We start from the raw sequence: 21,855 nt of genomic DNA, 5'->3' as shown, positions 1-21,855 counted from the left end.
GATGAAAATCAGGATGCTTTTTTCTATAGAAAATCATTCCTCAGACCTCTGAGGTTACTTTTTTTCTATAAGAAATCATTCCTCAGACTTCTGAGATTACTTTTTCTATAGAAAATCATTCCTCTGAGGATCCTTTTTCTATAGGAAAAATCCTCAGACCTCTGAGGATAATTTTTTCTATTGGAAAAAAATCCTCAGACCTCTGAGGATAATTTTTTCTATTGGAAAAAAATCCTCAGACCTCTGAGGATAATTATTTTTTTAATAGGAAAAAATCCTCACAGCTCTGAAGATCCTTTTTTCTATAGGAAAAAACCTCAGATCTCTGAGGATACTTTTTTCTAGCGGAAAAAAATCCTCAGACTTCCGAGAATATTTTTTTCTTTAAGAAAAAAATCCTAAGACCTCTGAGAACAACTTTTTTCTATAGGAAAAAAATCCTCAGACTTCTAAGAATACTTTTTTCCATAGGAAAAAATCCTCAGACCTCTGAGGATACTTTTTTTCTATAGGAGCGATCTATAGGAGACTTATGTGGATACGTTTTTTCTGTAGGAAAAAATGCTCAGACCCCTGATGATACTTTTTTGTATAGGAAAAAATCCTCAGACCTCTGAAGATACTTTTTTTCTATAGGAAAATGTCTTCCCGGGGATTCTGATGACACTATTTCCTATAGGAAAAAAAGCTTCACATCCCTGATGTTTCCTTTTTTCTATAGAAAAAAAATCCTCAGACCCTGAGATTAGTTTTGCTATAGCAAATAAATCTTCAGACCCCTGAGGATTCCTATTTCCTATAGGAAAAAATGCTGTGAACTCTTAGGTTTCTTTTTTATGGGACCAAAATCTGCAGACATCCTCGGTGTATTTTTTCTCTACTTTAATTTTTGGTGTAGTTACTATACCATTTTTTGCCCTCTATTCTTCCTGTGTACCATTTGCTCTGTGGTCCTTAATGATATTACTTTGATACTGAGAATGTAGTTGTAAATAACACCCTTGCTGTATTTTTTGTGTACGTATATATATATATATATATATGAGTGCCTGAGTTTGCAAAGGCTCATTGCTGACATAGTGTACTGTTCTGACCTCTAGAGTGAATATAATTAAGTGGAAAAGTTAATGGTAGTATGAAAAAAAAACTACATGAACAACTTTGTTCATCTCATTTCAATATACATTTTAGAGACTTTGCTTCAAACGGATACAACAGCAACAAAGGCAATAAAAAAGGAAATTAAATATAAAATATTGTAATACTTTTAATTATATTCGATTTTTTTTTATTTTGGACATGAAGCGAAGAGAATGCAGACATTTGAAATTGAATATTGAAATTTAAAATACTCTATAAAATGTCCTCCAATAGAGCATTTCAATTTCATTTCAGTTTTCTTTTTCTCAATTTACATGTCATGAATTTGATTATGCGACCTCCCATATTTTCGTTAAACGAACATCAATATCAGAACAATTTAGTTTTGTTTTTGTTTGCATCGTTACCAAATATCAGCATCATCCTTTTGATAGAAATCCTAACTCAGCTCTCTTGTATGTGTTGTGCTCCGAACATTTGTCAGTTGACTGGTTTATAGGATTCGATTCGATTCAATCAAGTATTAAATTTTCTATTCCAATTTTGCCTTTTTTTTGTTTGGGCTAATACATTGCAATAAATAAACAACCTTATATGGTCCTTGAAAAAATATTCTTTAAAAAATCCACGCCTTATATGGTCCTTGAAAAAATATTCTTTAAAAAATCCACGTCCTTGAAAAAATAGTCCCTGAAAAATCCACGCCTTATATGATCCTTAAAAAAATATTCTTTAAAAAATCCACGCCTTATATGGTCCTTGAAAAAATATTCTTTAAAAAATCCACGCCTTATATGGTCCTTGAAAAAAATATTTAAAAAATCCACGCCTTATATGGTCCTTGAAAAAAAAAAATATTTAAAAAATCCACGCCTTATATGGTCCTTGAAAAAATATTCTTTAAAAAATCCACGCCTTATATGGTCCTTGAAAAAATATTCTTTAAAAAATCCACGCCTTATATGGTCCTTGAAAAAATATTCTTTAAAAAATCCACGCCTTATATGGTCCTTGAAAAAATATTCTTTAAAAAATCCACGCCTTATATGGTCCTTGAAAAAAATTATTTAAAAAATCCACGCCTTATATGGTCCTTGAAAAAAATATTTAAAAAATCCACGCCTTATATGGTCCTTGAAAAAAATATTTAAAAAATCCACGCCTTATATGGTCCTTGAAAAAAATATTTAAAAAATCCACGCCTTATATGGTCCTTGAAAAAAATATTTAAAAAATCCACGCCTTATATGGTCCTTGAAAAAAATATTTAAAAAATCCACGCCTTATATGGTCCTTGAAAAAATATTCTTTAAAAAATCCACGCCTTATATGGTCCTTGAAAATATATTCTTTAAAAAATCCACGCCTTATATGGTCCTTGAAAAAATATTCTTTAAAAAATCCACGCCTTATATGGTCCTTGAAAAAATATCCAAATCCACGCCTTATATGGTCCTTGAAAAAATATTCTTTAACAAATCCACGCCTTATATGGTCCTTGAAAAAATATTCTTTAACAAATCCACGCCTTATATGGTCCTTGAAAAAATATTCTTTAACAAATCCACGCCTTATATGGTCCTTGAAAAAATATTCTTTAACTAATCCACACCATATATGGTCCTTTAAAAAATCCACGCCTTATATGGTCCTTGAAAAACTATTCTTTAAAAAATCCACGCCTTATATGGTCCTTGAAAAAATATTCTTTAAAAAATCCACGCCTTATATGGGGACTTAAAAAATAATCCTTTAAAAATCCACGCCTTATATGGTCCTTGAAAAAATATTCCTTTAAAAATCCACGCCTTATATGGTCCTCGTGCAAATCAAAAGATTTCCAGGGACTTTAGTGGACTATTTACCTAAAATCTGGCGAAAGTATGTATGGGAGCTATATCTAAATCTGAACCGATTTTCACGAAACTTTGCACACATCATTGTAGACTTAATTTAGTACGCTGTGCCAAATTTTGTGCAAATCGTAAGATATATAGGGACTTTGGTACACCAATTACCTTAAATCGGATGAAAATATATATGGGAGCTATATCTAAATCTGAACCGATTTTCACGAAACTTTGCACACATCATTCTTGACTTAATTTAGTACGCTGTGCCAAATTTCGTGCAAATCGAAAGATATATAGGGACTTTGGTGCACCATTCACCTTAAATCGGACGAAAATATATATGGGAGCTATATCTAAATCTGAACCGATTTTTCCCAATTTCAATAGGGTTCGTTCTTGGGCCAAACAAATGCGCTATGCCTAATTTCATCCAATTCGGATCATAAATGCTACCTGTACTTTGTTTACAATATAACATGGACAGATGGACGGACGGACGGACATGCATAAATCGACTCAAAAAGTGATTCTATGCATATTCTCAAAAGGAACCATGGGTCTATCTCGATTATTTTTGCATGTTACAAACATATGCACAAATACATAATACCCTGTACCACAGTGTGGTGAAGGGTATAAAAATCTATGGCCCTTAAAAAATCCACGCCTTATATTGTCCTTAATTTGTTTAAGCCACGCCTTTTATGGTCCTTAAAAAATTATTGGCTGGTCCTTTAGAAAAATATTCTTTAAAAGTCTTTGCTTTAAAAAAATATATATATATACACATATATATTTTAATCCATTCTCCTTAAATTTATTTCTTATAAGAAATTTTCCGATTGCAATCGTCTTTGACTTAATCGGAATTAATGAAATTACTTTGAAATAGTTGAGAAAAAGAAAATAAAAGAAAACTATGGATAAACGGAATTACTTTTGAAAGCAATTGTGAAACTCAACACGTCGCCCGAAAGATTGGTTTTCACTTTTCAAGTCCGTGTGTGTATGTGTGTGTGAGTAGTGTGTGTGGTTGTGTTTGAGTGTGATATTGCGTTAGTTATACGTAGTGCCCTCCCTGTGGTCCAATATAATTAAATTCACTGACAATGCAGCAACAGCACCACCACAACCAACTGAAAAAAACATTGATGCGACCAAGCGTCGGACCACATGCATTCGGACAACGGAAAAAAGGGCCAAACGACCAAAAAAAAGAAATGAGGAAAACACGTATTATACGTTTAAATCCCTTCCAGTCATCAATAAACCAACTGTGGTGATGGTGATGACCAAGCATGGAGGAAATGAAACCATAACACGAAGTGAGTCCCCTGTTACAATTTTGAAATGAGAACCCTCACACACACACACGCAGTCAAAGCATATAAGTTTTGTTTCGAAGTGTTACTAGAAACATTACTGGTGGTGGTCAGGTAAATTGGAGGGAGTGGAGTGAGGGTTCTTGTTTTGGGGGAATACGAAAACAAAACACCAATGAACTCATCATAAATTATCTTATCAGCAAATTTTGCGTAACCATATCCCCCAACCATTCTTTTGTGAAATTTAGAACTCTTTTACACACTCACATACAAACTCAGATGCAGACTCCGTTTCACAAATAGTTTACCATTTCCAAAGACAAGCAAACAGGACCCTCAAACTTTTACTGCCACAATAGACGATGGGTCACTTAGAGGACAATTGTTTGGGTTCTAGATTCATTGTAAACTAATATGTGTGTGTAAAGTGTGTGTGGGTGTGTGTTTGGAAGATTTGACGCCATTGTTCTTCTATTGGTGTGTTAAAACGTGTGGTGTGTTGAACCGATTAAAGCTCAACCAGCTACCCTATCACCCTCCTCCCTCCCAACCACCACCACACAACAGTTGAATGACAAAATTTTTCAACTGAAAGTGATAACATGTTGCCATGACCACCATCACCACCACCACAACCACATGCTGGGAATCTCATCTGAAGGTATTTGTCACCATGAAATAGTGCAAAAGGGAGGGAGTGAAGCAGGAGAATCGGAGAGCAAATAAATTCCATCAACATTTATTCAAGCATAAAATCATTGGAACCCAGGGTTATGCCACAGAGCGGGGTTGGGTTTATGTTGGTTGGAAGCTGATGAAAAATATGAAATTATTTTTAGTTCAACTCCTTAACACTTAACAGACGATTTTCAATTTAATTTTCACACAGATCATAAAGAAAATGTAACAAAGTTCAAAGAATCGGAGGTTAAGTTAAGTGGAAATTCGTTTGGAATAAAAGGATAAATGAAAAAGGATAATGAATTTTGAAAGATTTTTTCCCAAAGAATTTAAAAAAAATTATATTTGTCTAAAATACCATTAAAGGAGTAGATTTTTCTAAAGCGCCACCATTGGTTTTGAATTTTTCAAAATATATATTTTTTAAAGGAGGAATATTTCTTAAGGACTATCTAGAAGACTGCACAAGGCGTGGATTTTTTAAAGAATATTTTTTAAATACCATTTAAAGCGTGGATTTTTTTAAAGAATATTTTTTAAGTACCATTTAAAGCGTGGATTTTTTAAAGAATATTTTTTTAAATACCATTTAAAGCGTCGATTTTTTAAAGAATATTTTTTTGAAAGGACGGAATTGGGCCTGAACTTTTAACAATTTTTTGAGAGGACGGAATTGAGCCGAAGATAAAGATGAACAGACCAAAGACATATTTTACGAGCGTCTAGAAACAGCATATGACCGTTGCCCTGGCCATGACATTAAAATTCTGCTAAGAGATTTTAATGCAAAAATCGGAGGGGAAAATATCTTTGGCCCCACCGTCGGAAAATTCAGTCTTCATGAAGAAACATCCGACAACGGCATGAGGTTGATTGACTTCGTGGCAGTAAAAAAACATGGTAGTTATCAGCACCAGATTCAAGCATCTCCATATACACAAGGCCACCTGGATCTCTCCTGATCAAGTAACGAGAAATCAAATTGATCATGTTGTGATAGACGGAAGGCATTCATCCAGTGTTTTAGACGTCCGATCGATCCGAGGAGCGAATATCGATTCGGACCATTACCTTGTGGCAGCCAAGGTACGCATCCGTCTTAATGTTGCAGCCAAGGTGCGATCTAATACAACTCGGAAACTCGACGTCGAAAAGCTGCAAACACAACAGGTAGCCGAGGCCTACTCCGCTAAACTTGCCCATCTGCTTGAAGAAAACACTTCTTGTCCCGATAATAGTATAGAAGCAAAATGGCAAAGAATTGCCCACTCCCAACAAACTGCAGCAAAAGGAACAATTGGGTACCAAAAACCACCACCAAGAAACCCATGGTACGATCAGTAGCAACACGTAAGGTGATGGAGAATTATCGGTAGAAAAGGAGAGATGAAAAACGTGTTTTCAGAAAAAAGAAGAAAGAACAAGAAAAACGTGAGCGTGAGCAAATCGAGATGAACAGGAGTCAGAATGAAGTCCGGAAATTTTACCAACAAGTAAAACACCAAACCGAAGGCTTTGGTGCAGGCACATCTTCTCCTGTAGAGATGAAGAAGGAAACCTGGTGACAGATACAGACAGCGCGTTGAGGATCTGGAAGGAGTATTTCGAAAAGCTTCTGGTATCAAATAGTGGCGATGAAGAAGATACCGCAGAACCAATAATAGATGATGGTATAGAGTGTATACCACCTAGCCAAGATGAGGTCATAAAAGCAATTAATCGGCTCAAGAACAACAAAGCAGCAGGAGCCGATGGGTTACCAGCCGAACTGTTCAAGACTGATGGCCAGATGCTGGTCAGGAGCATGCACCAGCTGATTAGCAGAATTTGGCTAGATGAATGCATGCCCAATGATTGGAACCTCAGCATCCTGTGTCCCGTGCACAAAAAAAGGAGACAAAACGATATGTGCCAACTATAGAGGAATAAGTCTCCTTCCCATCGCATATAAAGTGCTATCCAGTGTGCTGTGTGAACGATTGAAGCCTATGGTCAATGACATCATCGGACCATACCAATGGGGCTTCAGACCTGGCAAATCCACCATTGACCAGATTTTCACTCTGCGCCAAATCCTGGAAAAGACCCACGAAAAAACATCGATACATACCACCTATTTGTCGATTATAAAGCCGCATTCGACAGCCCTATCTGTTCAGAGGTTTTTAAAACCATGTCTACGTTCGGCATTCCTGCCAAATTAATACGGTTATGCAGAATAACTTTAAGTGGCACAAGGTCAGCAGTTAAAGTAGGAAAGGACCTATCGGAGCCTTTCAATACCGAACGAGGATTCAGACAAGGTGACAGTTTGTCGTGTGATCTTTTTAACATCCTGCTGGAAAAGGTCATACGAGAGGCAAAAGTGAACAGAAATGGCACACCAAACAACACATGTTACTCGCCTACCCCGATGAAAGTGATATAATGGGCCGAACATTGCGAGCGGTAACAGCCACATTTGAACAAATTGAAAAGGAGTCTGCCAAAGTGGGTCTGGCAGTAAACGACGAGAAGACCAAGCTGATGGTATTAACGCACAACACGTCCAGTAGACTCGGACCAACTTTGGAACTTGAGAACTACAGCTTCGAGGTAGTTAAAGATTTTATATACCTTGGTGCCGCCATAAATACAGCGAATGACATCAGTTTTGAATTTCGGAGAAGGATTGTGATGGCCAACAGATGCTACTATGGTCTAAGTAAGCAGTTTAGAAACAAGGCCACCTCCCAGCAGACCAAACTCACACTTTACAAGACGCTGATACTACCCGTGCTATTATATGAATCAGAATCATGGGTACTTGCGCAAGCAAATGAGGCAGCTCTTGGGGTGTTCGAGGACGAAATTGAGCCTGGACTTTTAACATTTTTTTTTCAAGGATTACCTAAGGAGCGGATTAAAAAAAAGAGCTAATTGAGGCGTAGATTTTTTAAGAATATATTTTTCAAGAATTCATCGAGACGTGGATTTTGTTAAGGGCTTTTTAAGGCTTGAATTTTTAAACAAAAATTTTCAAGAATTTTTTTTCTGGCTTGAAAAAATTCAATTTCATTTTTATGGGATATTTTTCCAAAAGATTAACGAATGTGTGCAAGTATGGAATTTTTTTCAAGATCATTTTTCCAAGTTGGATTTTTATTAATTATTGAATGTTTTCAGTTGATCTCTTTAATCAATTTCCGCATGACTTATTACTTCAATTTGCCAACAAAATGAAAAATTTTGGATCTTTTTTATGACAACCGAATGTGGATAATCAAGATTGTCAGCATGGAGTCTTTGTAAATTTGTTTTTTTACTTCATATTTGTTTTTGTCCATGTTAATATTCCTGTATACCTATATGTATATGTGCGTTTAAATTTACCTTCACATTTACATAAAATATTGCCATTAACACTATTAGCACGTTGCCTTTTTCATTTTTTGTTTTTGGTTAGTATATTGTGCTGCTATAGAACACAGGAGGAATTTATCTCCCCCTCCTCCTCCTCTGTGGCACACACACACACATTTTTTATCATTGAGCTCACAGCTTCGAGCTTCGTTATTTCTTTTTTATTTTAAGCACGTGCAAATGTTGAAATTGTTTAAGAGATAAGCAAATATGTGCGTGTGTGTGTGGGTTTACTTCAGGGGATTGGGGGAAAATGGAATGATAAGGAACCATAAAAGGAACTTGGATAAAAACCCAACCCGGCAACCTTTACAATCTGCTGGATTTTTGAATCAATGTTGTTTTTTCAAAAGACTATTGAAGACGTAGATTTTTGAAAGGATGTTTTTCTAAAGAACTATTAAAGGCTAAATAATTTTTTTCTAAAGGACTATCATAGGTGTGGATTTTTGTTTAAGGGTTATCATAGGCGTGGATTTTTTAAAAAAATATGTTTTTCAGGGTCTATCTAAGGCGTGGATTTTTTTAAAAACTATTTCTTCAGGGTCTATCTAAGGCGTGGATTTCTTAAAAACTATTTCTTCAGGGTCTATCTAAGGCGTGGATTTTTTAAAAACTATTTTTTCAGGGTCTATCTAAGGCGTGGATTTTGTAAAGAAGATTTTGTTAGGGACTATCTAAGGCGTGGATTTTGTAAAGAAGATTTTGTTAGGGACTATCTAAGGCGTGGATTTTGTAAAGAAGATTTTGTTAGGGACTATCTAAGGCGTGGATTTTGTAAAGAAGATTTTGTTAGGGACTATCTAAGGCGTGGATTTTGTAAAGAAGATTTTGTTAGGGACTATCTAAGGCGTGGATTTTGTAAAGAAGATTTTGTTAGGGACTATCTAAGGCGTCAATAAAAAAATATTTTCAGAGACTATCTAAGACATAGTTTAAAAAAGGTATTTTTCAGGGTAGAAAGGCGCAGATTCACCACACCTTCACCACACTGTGGTACAGTGTATTATGTCTTTGTGCATTTGTTTGTAACAGGCAAAAGGAAACGAGATAGACACATGGTTCCTTTTGAGAATATGCATAGAATCACTTTCTAAGTCGATTTATGCATGTCCGTCCGTCTGTTGATGTTAAATTGTAAACAATGTACAGGTCGCATTTATAATCCGATTTGGATTAAATTTGGTACAGCCCATTTATTTGGCCCAAGGGCGAGCCCTATTGAAATTGGAAAAATCGGTTCAGATTTTGATATAGCTCCCATATATATTTTCGTCCGATTTAATGTAAATGGTGTACCAAAGTCCCTATATATCTTTCGATTTGCACGAAATTTGGCACAGCGTACTAAATTAAGCCTAGAATGATGTGTGTTAAGTTTGGTGAAAATCGGTTCAGATTTAGATATAGCTCCCATATATATTTTCGTCCGATTTTAGGTAAATGGTGCACCAAAGTCCCTATAAATCTTCCGATTTGCACGAAATTTGGCACAGCGTACTGAATAGAGTCTAGAATGATGAGTGATAAGTTTCGTGATAATCGGTTCAGATTTAGTTATAGCTCCCATATATAGTTTCGTCCGATTCGAGGTAAATAGTGCACCAAAGTCCCTATATATTCTTCGATTTGCACGAAATTTGGCATAGCGTACTGAATAGAGTCTAGAATGATGAGTGATAAGTTTCTTGAAAATGGTTTCAGATTTAGTTATAGCTCCCATATATAGTTTCGTCTGATTCGAGGTAAATAGTGCACCAAAGTCCCTATATATATTCTATCGCATAGCGTAAGTCTAGAACGATGTGTGTTAAATTTCGTGAAAATCGGTTCAGATTTAGATATAGCTTCCATATATATTTTTGTCCGATTTTATGCACCAAAGTCCCTTTATATTCTTGGACTACCTTCTTCTAAAGGACTACTATAGATGTAGATTTTTTAAAGGTTTATCAAAGGCGTACATTTTTTTAGGAATATTTTTTCAATGGACTATTAGAGGCTGGAATTTTTAAAGAATACTTAACTAAAGACATTTAAACAATTATCTAAGGCGTGGGTTTTTTAATAATTTTTTTTTCCAAACGACTTTTCAGGACATGCATTTTTTTAAATTTTAAAGGACTATCAAAGGTGTTACATTTTTTAAAATAATATTTTCCAAAGGATTATTAAGTGCTAGAATTTTTAAAGAATATTTTTTTTAATATTTTTTTTTAAGAATATTTTTTGTCAGGTACTATTTAAGGTGTGGATTTTTTAAATGGATATTTTTCTAAAACTTTATTTATGTCGTAGATTTTTTAAATAATATTTTTCCAAAGAACTATTTATACCCTACACAACTATGTTGTCAGGGTATTATAGCTTTGTGCAGCCCCAAGAGTTTGTAACGCCGCGTAATATTGGTCCTAGACCCACCTTTAAGTATACCGATCGTCATATCTCGACTAGCTGAGTCGATCTAGACATGTGTGTCCGTCCGTCTGTCCATTATAATTTGTAAACACGATACAGGCCACAGTTATGGACCAATCTTCACGAAATTTTGCATGTAGGATGGGTTCTGGCCAATGAAGACCCCTATTGTTTTTGAGAAAGATCGGCTAATATTTAGGGGATGAAATGGACCAAATACTAAATTTTTGTCGGTTTTTCTGGTCGCTCAAGAAGCCGCAATAATGGCCCAAACATCGTGAAATTTTGCATGGAGAAGGGGGTCGGGCCAAAGAATAAGCATGCCTGTTTTGATAAAGATCGGTCAATATTTAGCGGGTCAAATGGACCCTGACTTTTGTGTGAAAAATGACCAAATTTGTATTCTATAGCGTATATATTTACCCCTGAAGGGCATAGACCCGAGAAGTTGATAGTATATCCAAGAGGAGTGGTTGGCCTTTAAATTGATACCAATTATATTGTCGCAGGTACTCGGATGCGGGAGTTACACTTAAATATTTACAGATGCTTACGTATTCAGATATTATTTAGTAACCTATTACCACACTGGGAGGCGGAAACATAGCGTTGATCGCTTTGAAATGTTCCATGAGGTTGCAGTTATGGTCAAGGACAACGCCTAAAATGTTAGGTGATGATCAGATAATATTTTTCCGATGAAGGGAACCGAAAACTTAATTATTTGTACTTTTCGAATCGAAAGCCGAACATCACAACGCAACCCACGGTGAAGGGAATCTGGACAAGTAATTAGAGGTGCTGTACTGATTTTTAGTAACATTTGCTGACCTAGAGGTCAGTCAAAAGTGAGCGAATATCGCGAAATATTGCCCAATCTCAGAATATAGAACCACAGAAAGTTAGATTTTCATGGAAGTTGTGTAGGGTATCGTATGGTCGGCCCCGTCCGACTATACTGCTCCGCTCACTGGTTTTTAAATGATATTATTCTAATGGAGTATTTAAGGCATTGATGTCTCCTCTCTTTACATATTTTGTTACTCACCATAAGCAATATCTCCTCCCATGTTATATAAAATACATTTGTCCTTCATATATACTTGCCAGTTTCTTAGTTTTCTTCTCAAGGCTAAGAAATTAAATGCCAAAGAAATAATGAAAAAGGAAGCCAAAAGAAAAAAAACGTAAATTTATAATGACTATATATGTATATATGATGCTCTTAACAATATTAGCATAAATTTTCGCAACATCATTGCGTCATTCAGTCAGTCAGATGTCAACCAACCACCCACATTTTAACGGCAAGATATGCTATGGAATTTCAAGCACGCCTGTCATTCACTCATACCTCACATTTATTTGTTGCCAAATGAGCGAGTGAGTGAATGACATTGATGATGATGCTACTACTTAAATGACAGCTACCGACATAAGATGCTGTCGTTTTTGTTTCTCCTTCTCGAAGACCAAAGTCTCAAGATAACATTATGCGAAAATAGAGGAAAACATTGTGGAAATGTATGGCACATTTTTCATGGACTATTTTAATATTCTAATTTTATTGTTTACCAAATTTTTAATATATTAGGAAATCAAATCATTTTGGCGTATGATTATTGACAATCAATCATACGCCTAAAAACACCAATACTAATTACATTTTCGGCGTATGATTCACAGTTAACATTCATACGTTCCATGGTATCACATAAATCCCTCTGTTGGTTCATATTTTGTGTAATATTATACCGGAAACGGGAGTCAAACTTTAATATAGCAGAATCATTGTAATAATGAAAATTAGAACTATGTATGTGTGTGTGACTTAAAACCAAGTCATCAAATAAATGTTAGTCACACCCTGACGACTTCTTAAGGACAAAAGAGAAGCCTTGGTGTTTATAACATACACATGTGCTCCGTTGATAGTTTGGATATGGCCTTACATTAAAAGGAAATTGTATTTCCATCTCCCCACCAAACTGGCTAAGTTTATCTACTCTGTAATGGGGAAACGGAAATTTCAGTTAGGAATTGTCAGCATTATTGGTAGGCATACAATTTGCGTGGGAATATTGGTGGGGCAGATATATGTAAGGAATAAAAAGAGGAATATTTTCTTCGAGGACTATTCAAGACGTCGATTTATAAATAATACTATTTTCCAGAGGATTTTAGAAAATATATTTTTCTAAAGAACTATTCAAGGCGTGGATTTTTTAAAAAATATTTTTCCAAAGGACCAACCAAGGCGTGGATTTTTTAAAAAATATTTTTCCAAAGCACCATCCAAGGCGTGGATTTTTTAAAAAATATTTTTCCAAAGGACCAACCAATGCGTGGATTTTTTAAAAAATATTTTTCCAAAGGACCAACCAAGGCGTGGATTTAAAAAAAAATATTTTTCCAAAGGACCAACCAAGGCGTGGATTTTTAAAAGAATATTTTTCCACAACCATCCAAGGCGTGGATTTTTTAAAAAATATTTTTCCAAAGGACCAACCAATGCGTGGATTTTTTAAAAAATATTTTTCCAAAGGACCAACCAAGGCGTGGATTTAAAAAAAAATATTTTTCCAAAGGACCAACCAAGGCGTGGATTTTTTAAAGAATATTTTTTCCAAGGACCAACCAAGGCGTGGATTTTTTAAAGAATATTTTTTCCAAGGACCAACCAAGGCGTGGATTTTTTAAAAAATATTTTTCCAAAGACCAACCAAGGCGTGGATTTTTTAAAGAATATTTTTCTTAAGGATTTCACAAGGCGTGGATTTTTTAAAAAATATTTTTCATAAGGACTTCACAAGGCGTGGATTTTTTAAAGAATATTTTTCTTAAGGATTTCACAAGGCGTGGCTTTTTTAAAGAATATTTTTCTTAAGGATTTCACAAGGCGTGGATTTTTTAAAGAATATTTTTCTTAAGGACTTCACAAGGCGTGGATTTTTTAAAGACTATTTTTCTTAAGGATTTCACAAGGCGTGGATTTTTTAAAGACTATTTTTCTTAAGGATTTCACAAGGCGTGGATTTTTTAAAGAATATTTTTCTTAAGGACTTCACAAGGCGTGGATTTTTTAAAGACTATTTTTCTTAAGGATTTCACAAGGCGTGGATTTTTTAAAGACTATTTTTCTTAAGGATTTCACAAGGCGTGGATTTTTTAAAGACTATTTTTCTTAAGGATTTCACAAGGCGTGGATTTTTTAAAGACTATTTTTCTTAAGGATTTCACAAGGCGTGGATTTTTTAAAGACTATTTTTCTTAAGGATTTCATATTTTTAAGGACTATTCATAATAATTAAGGCGGGATATTTATACCCTACACAACTATGTTGTCAGGGTATTATAGCTTTGTGCAGCCCCAAGAGTTTGTAACGCCGCGAAATATTGGTGCTAGACCCACCTTTAGGTATACCGATCATCATATCTCGACTAACTGAGTCGATCTAAACATGTGTGTCCGCCCGTCCGTCCGTCTGTCCGCCTGTTCATTATAATATGTAAACACGATACAGACCACAGTTATAGATCAATCTTCACGAAATTTTGCATGTAGGAAGGGTTTTGGCCAGTGAAGACCCCTATTGTTTTTGGTAAAGATCGGTTAATATTTAGGAGATGATATGGACCAAATATTTAATTTTTGTCGGTTTTACTGTTCCATCTAGAGGCCGCAAATATGACCCGAACATCACGAAATTTTACATGGAGAAGAGGATTGGGACAGATAATATACATGCCTGCTTTGATAAAGATGGGCCATTATTTAGCGGGTCAAATGGACCCTGACTTTTATGAGAAAAATGACTAACTTTGTATTCTATGGCGTATATATTTACACGTGAAGCATTTAGATCAACGAAGTTGATAGTGTATCCAAGAGGAATGGTTGACCTTTAAAATGACTCCAATTACATTGTCGTATGTACTCGGATGTGGGAGTTACACACAAATATTTACAGGTGCGTACGTCTTCAGATATTATTTAGTAACCCATTACCTCATTAGAGGGCGGAAATATAGCGCTGACCCCTTTAAAATTTTCCATGAAGTTACAAATATGGTCAAAGACAACGCCTATAATTTTCGATGATGATCTGATTAAAATTTTCGGATGAAGTGGACCGAAAACTTAATTTTTTTGTGTGTTTTCTAGTTCTGTAGCTCCGGAGAGTCTTTCATGGAGAACTGAGGAGTTATGAAGCTATTCATATACGTGATAAAGCTCAGGGAATCTTTGATAGACGTGCTAAAGTTCTGAAGAATCTTCCATACCCAAACTTAAGCTCAGGAAGACTTTCGTAGAGGAGCTGAAGCGTCAGGGAGCCTTACAAACGAGCTGAAGGAGTACAGATACTTTCGTAAATGTAAGAAGCTCATGGAGTCTTTCCTAGACGACCTGATACTTAGACAGTCCTTAACAGACGTGCTGATGAGCCGAATATCCTTCCACAGACTAACTTAAGCTCACTGAGTCGTTCACAGAAGAGTAGAAGAGAAATAGAGACTAAAGGACTTTTTTTTGGAGGACGGGAAGGGGCAGGAAATTTTTGATAGAGTATCTGAAGCTATTCGATTTTTGTGAACAATACTTATTTGGCAATAATATGTTTCAGATTTTATTATAAACTTATTAATAATGCAAGCCAATCAAAAACAAGAAATACCCGAAAATGAGCAAAAATACGTTCTTCGATGCGTATGACTAACGACACAACTCATGCGCCACAAGTAGGTCGTTATTTCCTTCAAATCTCTACTTAATAGATGCGCAGAAGGGCTGGATATTCTTCGAATATAGGTGAACATCACAACACAACCCACCGTGATGGGAAGCGGAATAAACAGCCGAGTTCAGTGGTAGTTGTATAGGGTATCGTATAGTCGGACCCGTCCGACTATACTGCTCCACTCACTGGATTTAAAGAATATTTGTCCAAAAGACTATTTAAGACTTTGATCTTTCAAAAATACTATTTTAATCACCCTTCAAGATGCGGCCGTTTTAAAAAATATTTTTCAAAGGATTACACCATGTGTGAATATTTTAACCATTAATTTTTAAGGACTATTCCAGGCGATAGGTTTAAACAATTTTTTTCAAGCATTATTTAAAAAAGTTTTGAAGGGCTATTCAAGGCAATAAAAAATTATTTTTTCAAAGCACTACCTTGAGCTTGGATTTTCTATAAATAATTTTTCAAACCAAAACCACATCCGGATTTTTTTAAAAATAGTTTTTTCAAAGGACTATCTCAAGCATTGAATTAGTATAAACAAAAAAGAAATGTATTTTTAAAAAAGAACCACAAACGAGGATTTTTTATATAAAAAAATCAAAGGCCATTGTGTGGATATTTTAAAATCATTTTTTAAAAAGACAAACGAACCCATGTCCTTTTTTAAAAGTCTAAAGGACCAAAGGGCGAATTCCTTGCCATAGAATCCATTGAACTTAACAATAAAAAATATAACATCCTCCCTTTTCCTTTATTTTCATTTAATTTTATTTCATCTTCTCCTCCTTATCATTGGCTTCAGAAAATATCCTCTAAATGCCATAATCCTTTTTGTCACAACAAAATTCCTCGTTCTTCATTTTCCGTTGCTTCGGTTGCAAGTGTACACGACTTGTCACAACGACCAGCTGGGCGAGTATTTCTGTGTGTAGCGGCAACTAATCCCTTTTAATAAAAGAAATGTCATTTGATTTGAACGTCTGAACATTTCCTCTTCTAATCAAGAGTGAAAGCAAAAGGAAGAAAAGGAAATTCAAATAACAAGTGATTCGGAGTTAAGGTTTGCGGGTGTGCGGATGTATGTGTGCGCGAGTGGAAATGATTACTGCTTCAGGGGAAGAAGAGTTAAGAATAGAATTAGGAACTGTTACATTTTATGGTCATGTGACAGTTTGCCATTCATTCGCTAGTTCCTCTGTTCATTCATTCATGGAACTATAATCGTGGCTAAAGAAACAGAAGAATAAAATATAAGATAGAGATAATATAAAAACAATAACAAAAAAAATGCAATGAAGGGGAAGGACTGGAAACTATGCGAGTTCTTCAGAGCAGAATAGAATCTCTATAGACAAACTAAAGAGAGTCTTTTTAGACCAGCTGAAGGGAGTCTCTATAAACAAGCTGAAGGGAGTTTCCATAGCTAAGCTAAAGGGAGTGGAGTCACAGAGACTTTCACAGGGTAGTTTAAGGGTCATGAAACCCTATATATGTTCTAAAACTCGTGGGGTATTTTATATACAAGCCGAAGGGTCTGGAAGCCTTTAATCGATCAACTGAAATTCAGGGAGTCTTTCTCGTTAGCTCAATCGTAATTGTTTAAAGATCAGGTGAACAAAACTTGACCTTTAAAGACTACCCGAAGCTTAGGTAATTCAGAGAATCTTTCAGGTAATTTTTTAAAGATCAGCTGAACAAAACGTGAGCTCTGGTAGAACCAGAGAGTCATTCAAAGACGAACTACAGTTCAAGGAGCATTTCCCAGACCATCGAAAGCTTATATCGAACTGAAAGGGCAAGTAACCATTTATAAGCGTGCTGAAGCTCATGAAGTCTTTCATATAAAAGCAGTTTTTTTTATAGATGAGATTATGGAGTCTTAGATAGATGCGTTAAATGTCCATAGAGTATTTCTTACACGAACTTAAGCTCTCGGAGTTTTTACAGAGCGGTTGAAGAGCCTTCTACGGGCGAACTAAAGGCCTTTCATAGACGTGTTAAAGATCTGCGATCATGTTTTAAGAATGTTGGCGCTCAATTATTCCTTGATAGACGATCTTCTTTTAGACAAGCTGACGCTCAGGCAGACTTTGATAGACGTTCTGTAGCTCCGGAGAGTATTTCATAGAGACCTGAGGAGATATGAAGCCATTCATATACGTGATGAAGCTCAGGGAATCTTTGATAGATGTGTCGAAGTTCTAACGAGTCTTCCATACCCAAACTTAAGCAGAGGAAAACTTTCGTAGAGAAGCTGAAGCGTCAGGGAGCCTTACAAACGAGCTGAAGGAGTACAGAGACTTTCGTAAATGTAATGATGCTCATGGAGTCTTTCTTAGATGACCTCACACTTAGACAGTCCTTAACAGACGTGCTGATGAGCCGAATATCCCTCCACATACTAACTTATGCTCACGGAGTCGTTCACAAAAGAATTGAAGAGAAATAGAGACTAAAGGACTTTTTTTAGGAGGCCGGGAAGCCATTCATATACATGATGAAGCTCAGGGAATCTTTGATAGACGTGTCGAAGTTCTGAAGAGTCTTCCATACCCAAACATAAGCTCAGCAAAACTTTCGTACAGGAGCTGAAGCGTCAGGGAGCCTTACAAACGAGCTGAAGGAGTACAGAGACTTTCGTAAATGTAATGAAGTTCATGGAGTCATTCCTAGATGTCCTGACGCTCAGACAGTCCTTTAGAGATGTGCAGAAGGGCAGAGCATCAGACTAACTATAGCTTACGGAGTCGTTCACAGAATAGTTGAAGTGAAATGGAGACTCAAGGACTTTTTAGGAGGGCCGAAGGGTCAGGTATTTTTTTTTTTTTAATTTTTAATAATGCAAGCCAATCAAAAGCAAGGAATATCCGAAAATGAGTCAAATACGTTCTTCGATGCGTATGACTAACGACACAACTTATGCGCTACATGAACGGTCTTTATTTCCTTCAAATCTCTACTTAATAGATGTGCTGAAGGGCCGAATATACCTCTACAGACTAAGTTAAGCTCACGGAGTCGTTCACAGAAGAGTTGAAGATAAATAGAGACTCACAATGTTTTTAGGAGGCCTGTAGGGCCAGGACAATTTTGATAGATTATCTGAAGCTATTTTTTTTAGCTTTTATTTTTTGAACAATATTTATTTTGCAATAATATATTTTCGATTTTATTAGGAAATTATTAATAATGCAAGCCAATCAAAAGCAAGAAATATCCGAAAATTAGTCAAATACGTTCTTCGATGCGTATGACTAACGACACAACTCATGCGCCACAAGAACGGTCTTTATTTCCTTCAAATTTCTACTTAATAGATGCGCAGAAGGGCTGGATATCCTTCGGTAGACTAATTTAAGCTCACGGAGTCGTTCACAGATTTTATTATGAACTTATTAATAATGCAAGCCAATCAAAAGCAAGAAATATCCGAAAATGAGCAAAAATACGTTCTTCGATGCGTATGACTAACGACACAACTCATGCGCCACAAGAACGGTCGCTATTTCCTTCAAATCTCTACTTAATAGATGTGCAGAAGGGCTGAGTATCCTTACACAGACTAATTTAAGCTCACGGAGTCGTTCACAAAAGAGTTTAAGAGAAATAGAGCCTCAAGGTGTTGTTAGAACGGCTGAAAGGCCAGGAAATCTTTGATAGAGTATATGAAGATCAAGTAGTTATCATAGTCCCGCTAAATAATTTAGACGGCCTGGCTTTGAAATATTTATTGAAACTGAAAATCTTTCGTGGAGTATATGAAGGACCAGGTACCTTATTATATGTGTGCTGAAACTCAGAAAATCGTTCATAAAGGCTAATGAGTCATTCATAAATGAGCTGAGGTGCAGGGAATCTTTCTTATGGGAACTGAAGGGTCATGGAGACGAGCTGAAGCTCAGATATACTTTCATAGACGAAATTGGATATGCCCACTGTTCTGTCTTTTCTCCTTTTTAGCATTGATATTACTTTCATCAGATTACCTCCTTCCAAGACAACAAATCTAAAATAAGTATGTTTATATCCCACCATTTCAAATCTCCCACCACAAATTATATTTTCGCATGTAAATCTTTAATTAGTCAGCCAAATGCACACACACACACACACATTCACCATATTTCATTAAATCCAGCCACTTGAATAATTAGTAAATGACAGGAAATGAGGGTAGATGAATTAGGTTACAATGATTAAATGTCAAATGACTGGATGGATATGGCTTAAATGTGATGAAGGTGGAAGGGTGTGCTGTTTATTTATTTTTTTTTGGATAGGAAAGGTTGGGATTAAATTGCAGCTGACATTTCAATTTTTGTTTAATTGTGGAATTTTTTATTTTCAACACCATTTGTGGTTCACTTAAATGTCATTCAAGTCGAATACCAATTATCTATATATTGGAAACATCAGGAAGGTCGCTGTCTTATTGTCCATTCAATATTAAATTGTAATAATGAATGCCTGCGTGGCTTTTTATATTCATTTGTAATCCCCAATGCGTATAAGTAGCGACGTCAATCATACGCATAGGGTGCCACCGTTTCATATGTACGTATACGTAGTGACGTTATTCATACGCATAGGGGTCACAATTTCATGTGTGGTCATTTTAATTACTAAATCTTATTTGAGATTTTATATTTTTTGTATTAACCTAAATGTATGACGTTACTTATACGCTCTAATAACATCTAACATCATCATTAGTTATTTTAATAAACATAATTACTAGCTCATATTCAATACTCATTATATTTTTTTTTCCTATTTACCCTTACTAATTAACAATTTTCTCTTTTTTTCAATTTTACAGCGGTTGGTTAGGCAGTGCCAAGGGTTGGTTAGGCAGTGCATCAATACCATCTATGCCGGCCATGCCTTCAATGCCCACAATGGCTATGCCATCCATGCCAGCTATGCCTTCTATACCATCCATACCTGGTCTGCGCAAGGGCGGCGAGGAGGGCGCCGAAGGTGCCGCTGCCGCTGGCGCAGAAAATGCAGCAACTGTCACCGGTGGTGAGGATGACGACAAATCGAGGTATCTTAGGTATGGGCCCCACAACTTTCTTAATGATGAAAGGAAATTTTGATATTTTTTAACGGAAAGTTACAACTAAAAAGAAAAAAAAAACAACAAAAGAAAAAAAAAACAAAATAATCACCCCAAAGGAGTTTGTAATGAGTTTGTGATTTTGTTCGAAACCGTTTGTTAACAAAGTTCTTTATTTGTTTACATAAATATTCTGTTTTTGTTTTTCTAAAGCCACAAATATTTATATTTCCAAAGCAAATAGCAAATAACAAAAGCAACAAAAAACATGAAATGCTGAAGTTACAAAGTTCCAATTTTTATCATTAAAAATATTTAAATTCCAGTTAAATAATATTTAGTTAGTTACAAGAGTTTTTTTATTAGTTCTTAATTTGTTTTTATAATAATATTTATTTTGCAAATGATTTTTTTTTAGATTTTTTAAGGGAATTATTAATTGTAAAAGCCAATCAAAATCGAGGAAATACAGATAACTAGTCAAATTAGTTGTCCTATGCGTATGAGTAACGACACTACTTATACGCCACATGGACGGTTTTAATTTATTTCATTTTTTCGTCAATTTCCAAGGCATTTTCTTCAAGTTTTTTTAATAAAATTAATTTATTATGAAATTGCGGCTGTATAATCAATAATTCCCTTTGTTAAAATGTTCCTTATATTCTAAAATTTACCAGCGTTATATTCAGGTGTAGTTAGAGTGCGTTACTTTTAATTCTTTTTTATATTTCAACTTTCCATTTTCTTTATATTTATTCCTTTCAATATTTGCTTCAAAGCTTCAATACTTTATATATATTATATTATTAATTTTTGAAAACTAAATTATATGAAAAAAAACATCTTGAAACAGATCACACTTTAAATTTTAACAGACAAACGTTTTTGCAGGAGAGATTCAGGTCAGTTTTAATACAGGCTAAAATATTTATGTACTATTTAAGTCCTCAAAATGTCAAGGTATTATTTTTAGGGCAGAAGAAAGATGAGGACATTTCTTGAAGAACTGATGTACAGAAAATCCTTATAGAAGTATTCAGCTTTTCATGGACGACTTTCATAAAAGGAAAGCGATTTTTCTTGAAAAGGAGGAAACTTAATCCGAAAAATAGTTCATAAACGAGCTGAAGGAGCGACAGTAAATGTGGGTGAACTAGAAGGAGTCCTTTTATAATATCTGAAGGTGACGTGAAGGCCATTCCGAATTTGTAGACTATCAGAAGACTATTTTATAATCGACCTGATGTTAGTATTTTATAGACGAG

General features: G+C 35.3%; 1 protein-coding gene across 1 annotated transcript in view; it reads left to right on the top strand.

The window, feature by feature from the left end:
- LOC133330304 (synapse-associated protein of 47 kDa-like) overlaps positions 1-21,855 on the top strand; it is a gene marked incomplete at its 3' end in the record, with an annotated part of 105,278 nt that overhangs the window by 67,988 nt on the left and 15,435 nt on the right. Inside the window, exon 3 of the mRNA XM_061538754.1 lies at positions 20,348-20,584. Coding sequence (XP_061394738.1) covers positions 20,348-20,584 — 237 coding nt within the window. The remainder of the gene's footprint in view (positions 1-20,347; positions 20,585-21,855) is intronic.

The sequence above is a fragment of the Musca vetustissima genome, unplaced genomic scaffold (assembly GCF_032173495.1).
Source record: "Musca vetustissima isolate MV318-11 ecotype Yass unplaced genomic scaffold, APGP_CSIRO_Mvet_v1 utg123765, whole genome shotgun sequence".
NCBI classification, from domain to species: Eukaryota; Metazoa; Arthropoda; class Insecta; order Diptera; family Muscidae; genus Musca; species Musca vetustissima.
Note: the sequence above shows the minus strand (reverse complement) of the source record. Positions and strands in the feature narration are given on the sequence as shown.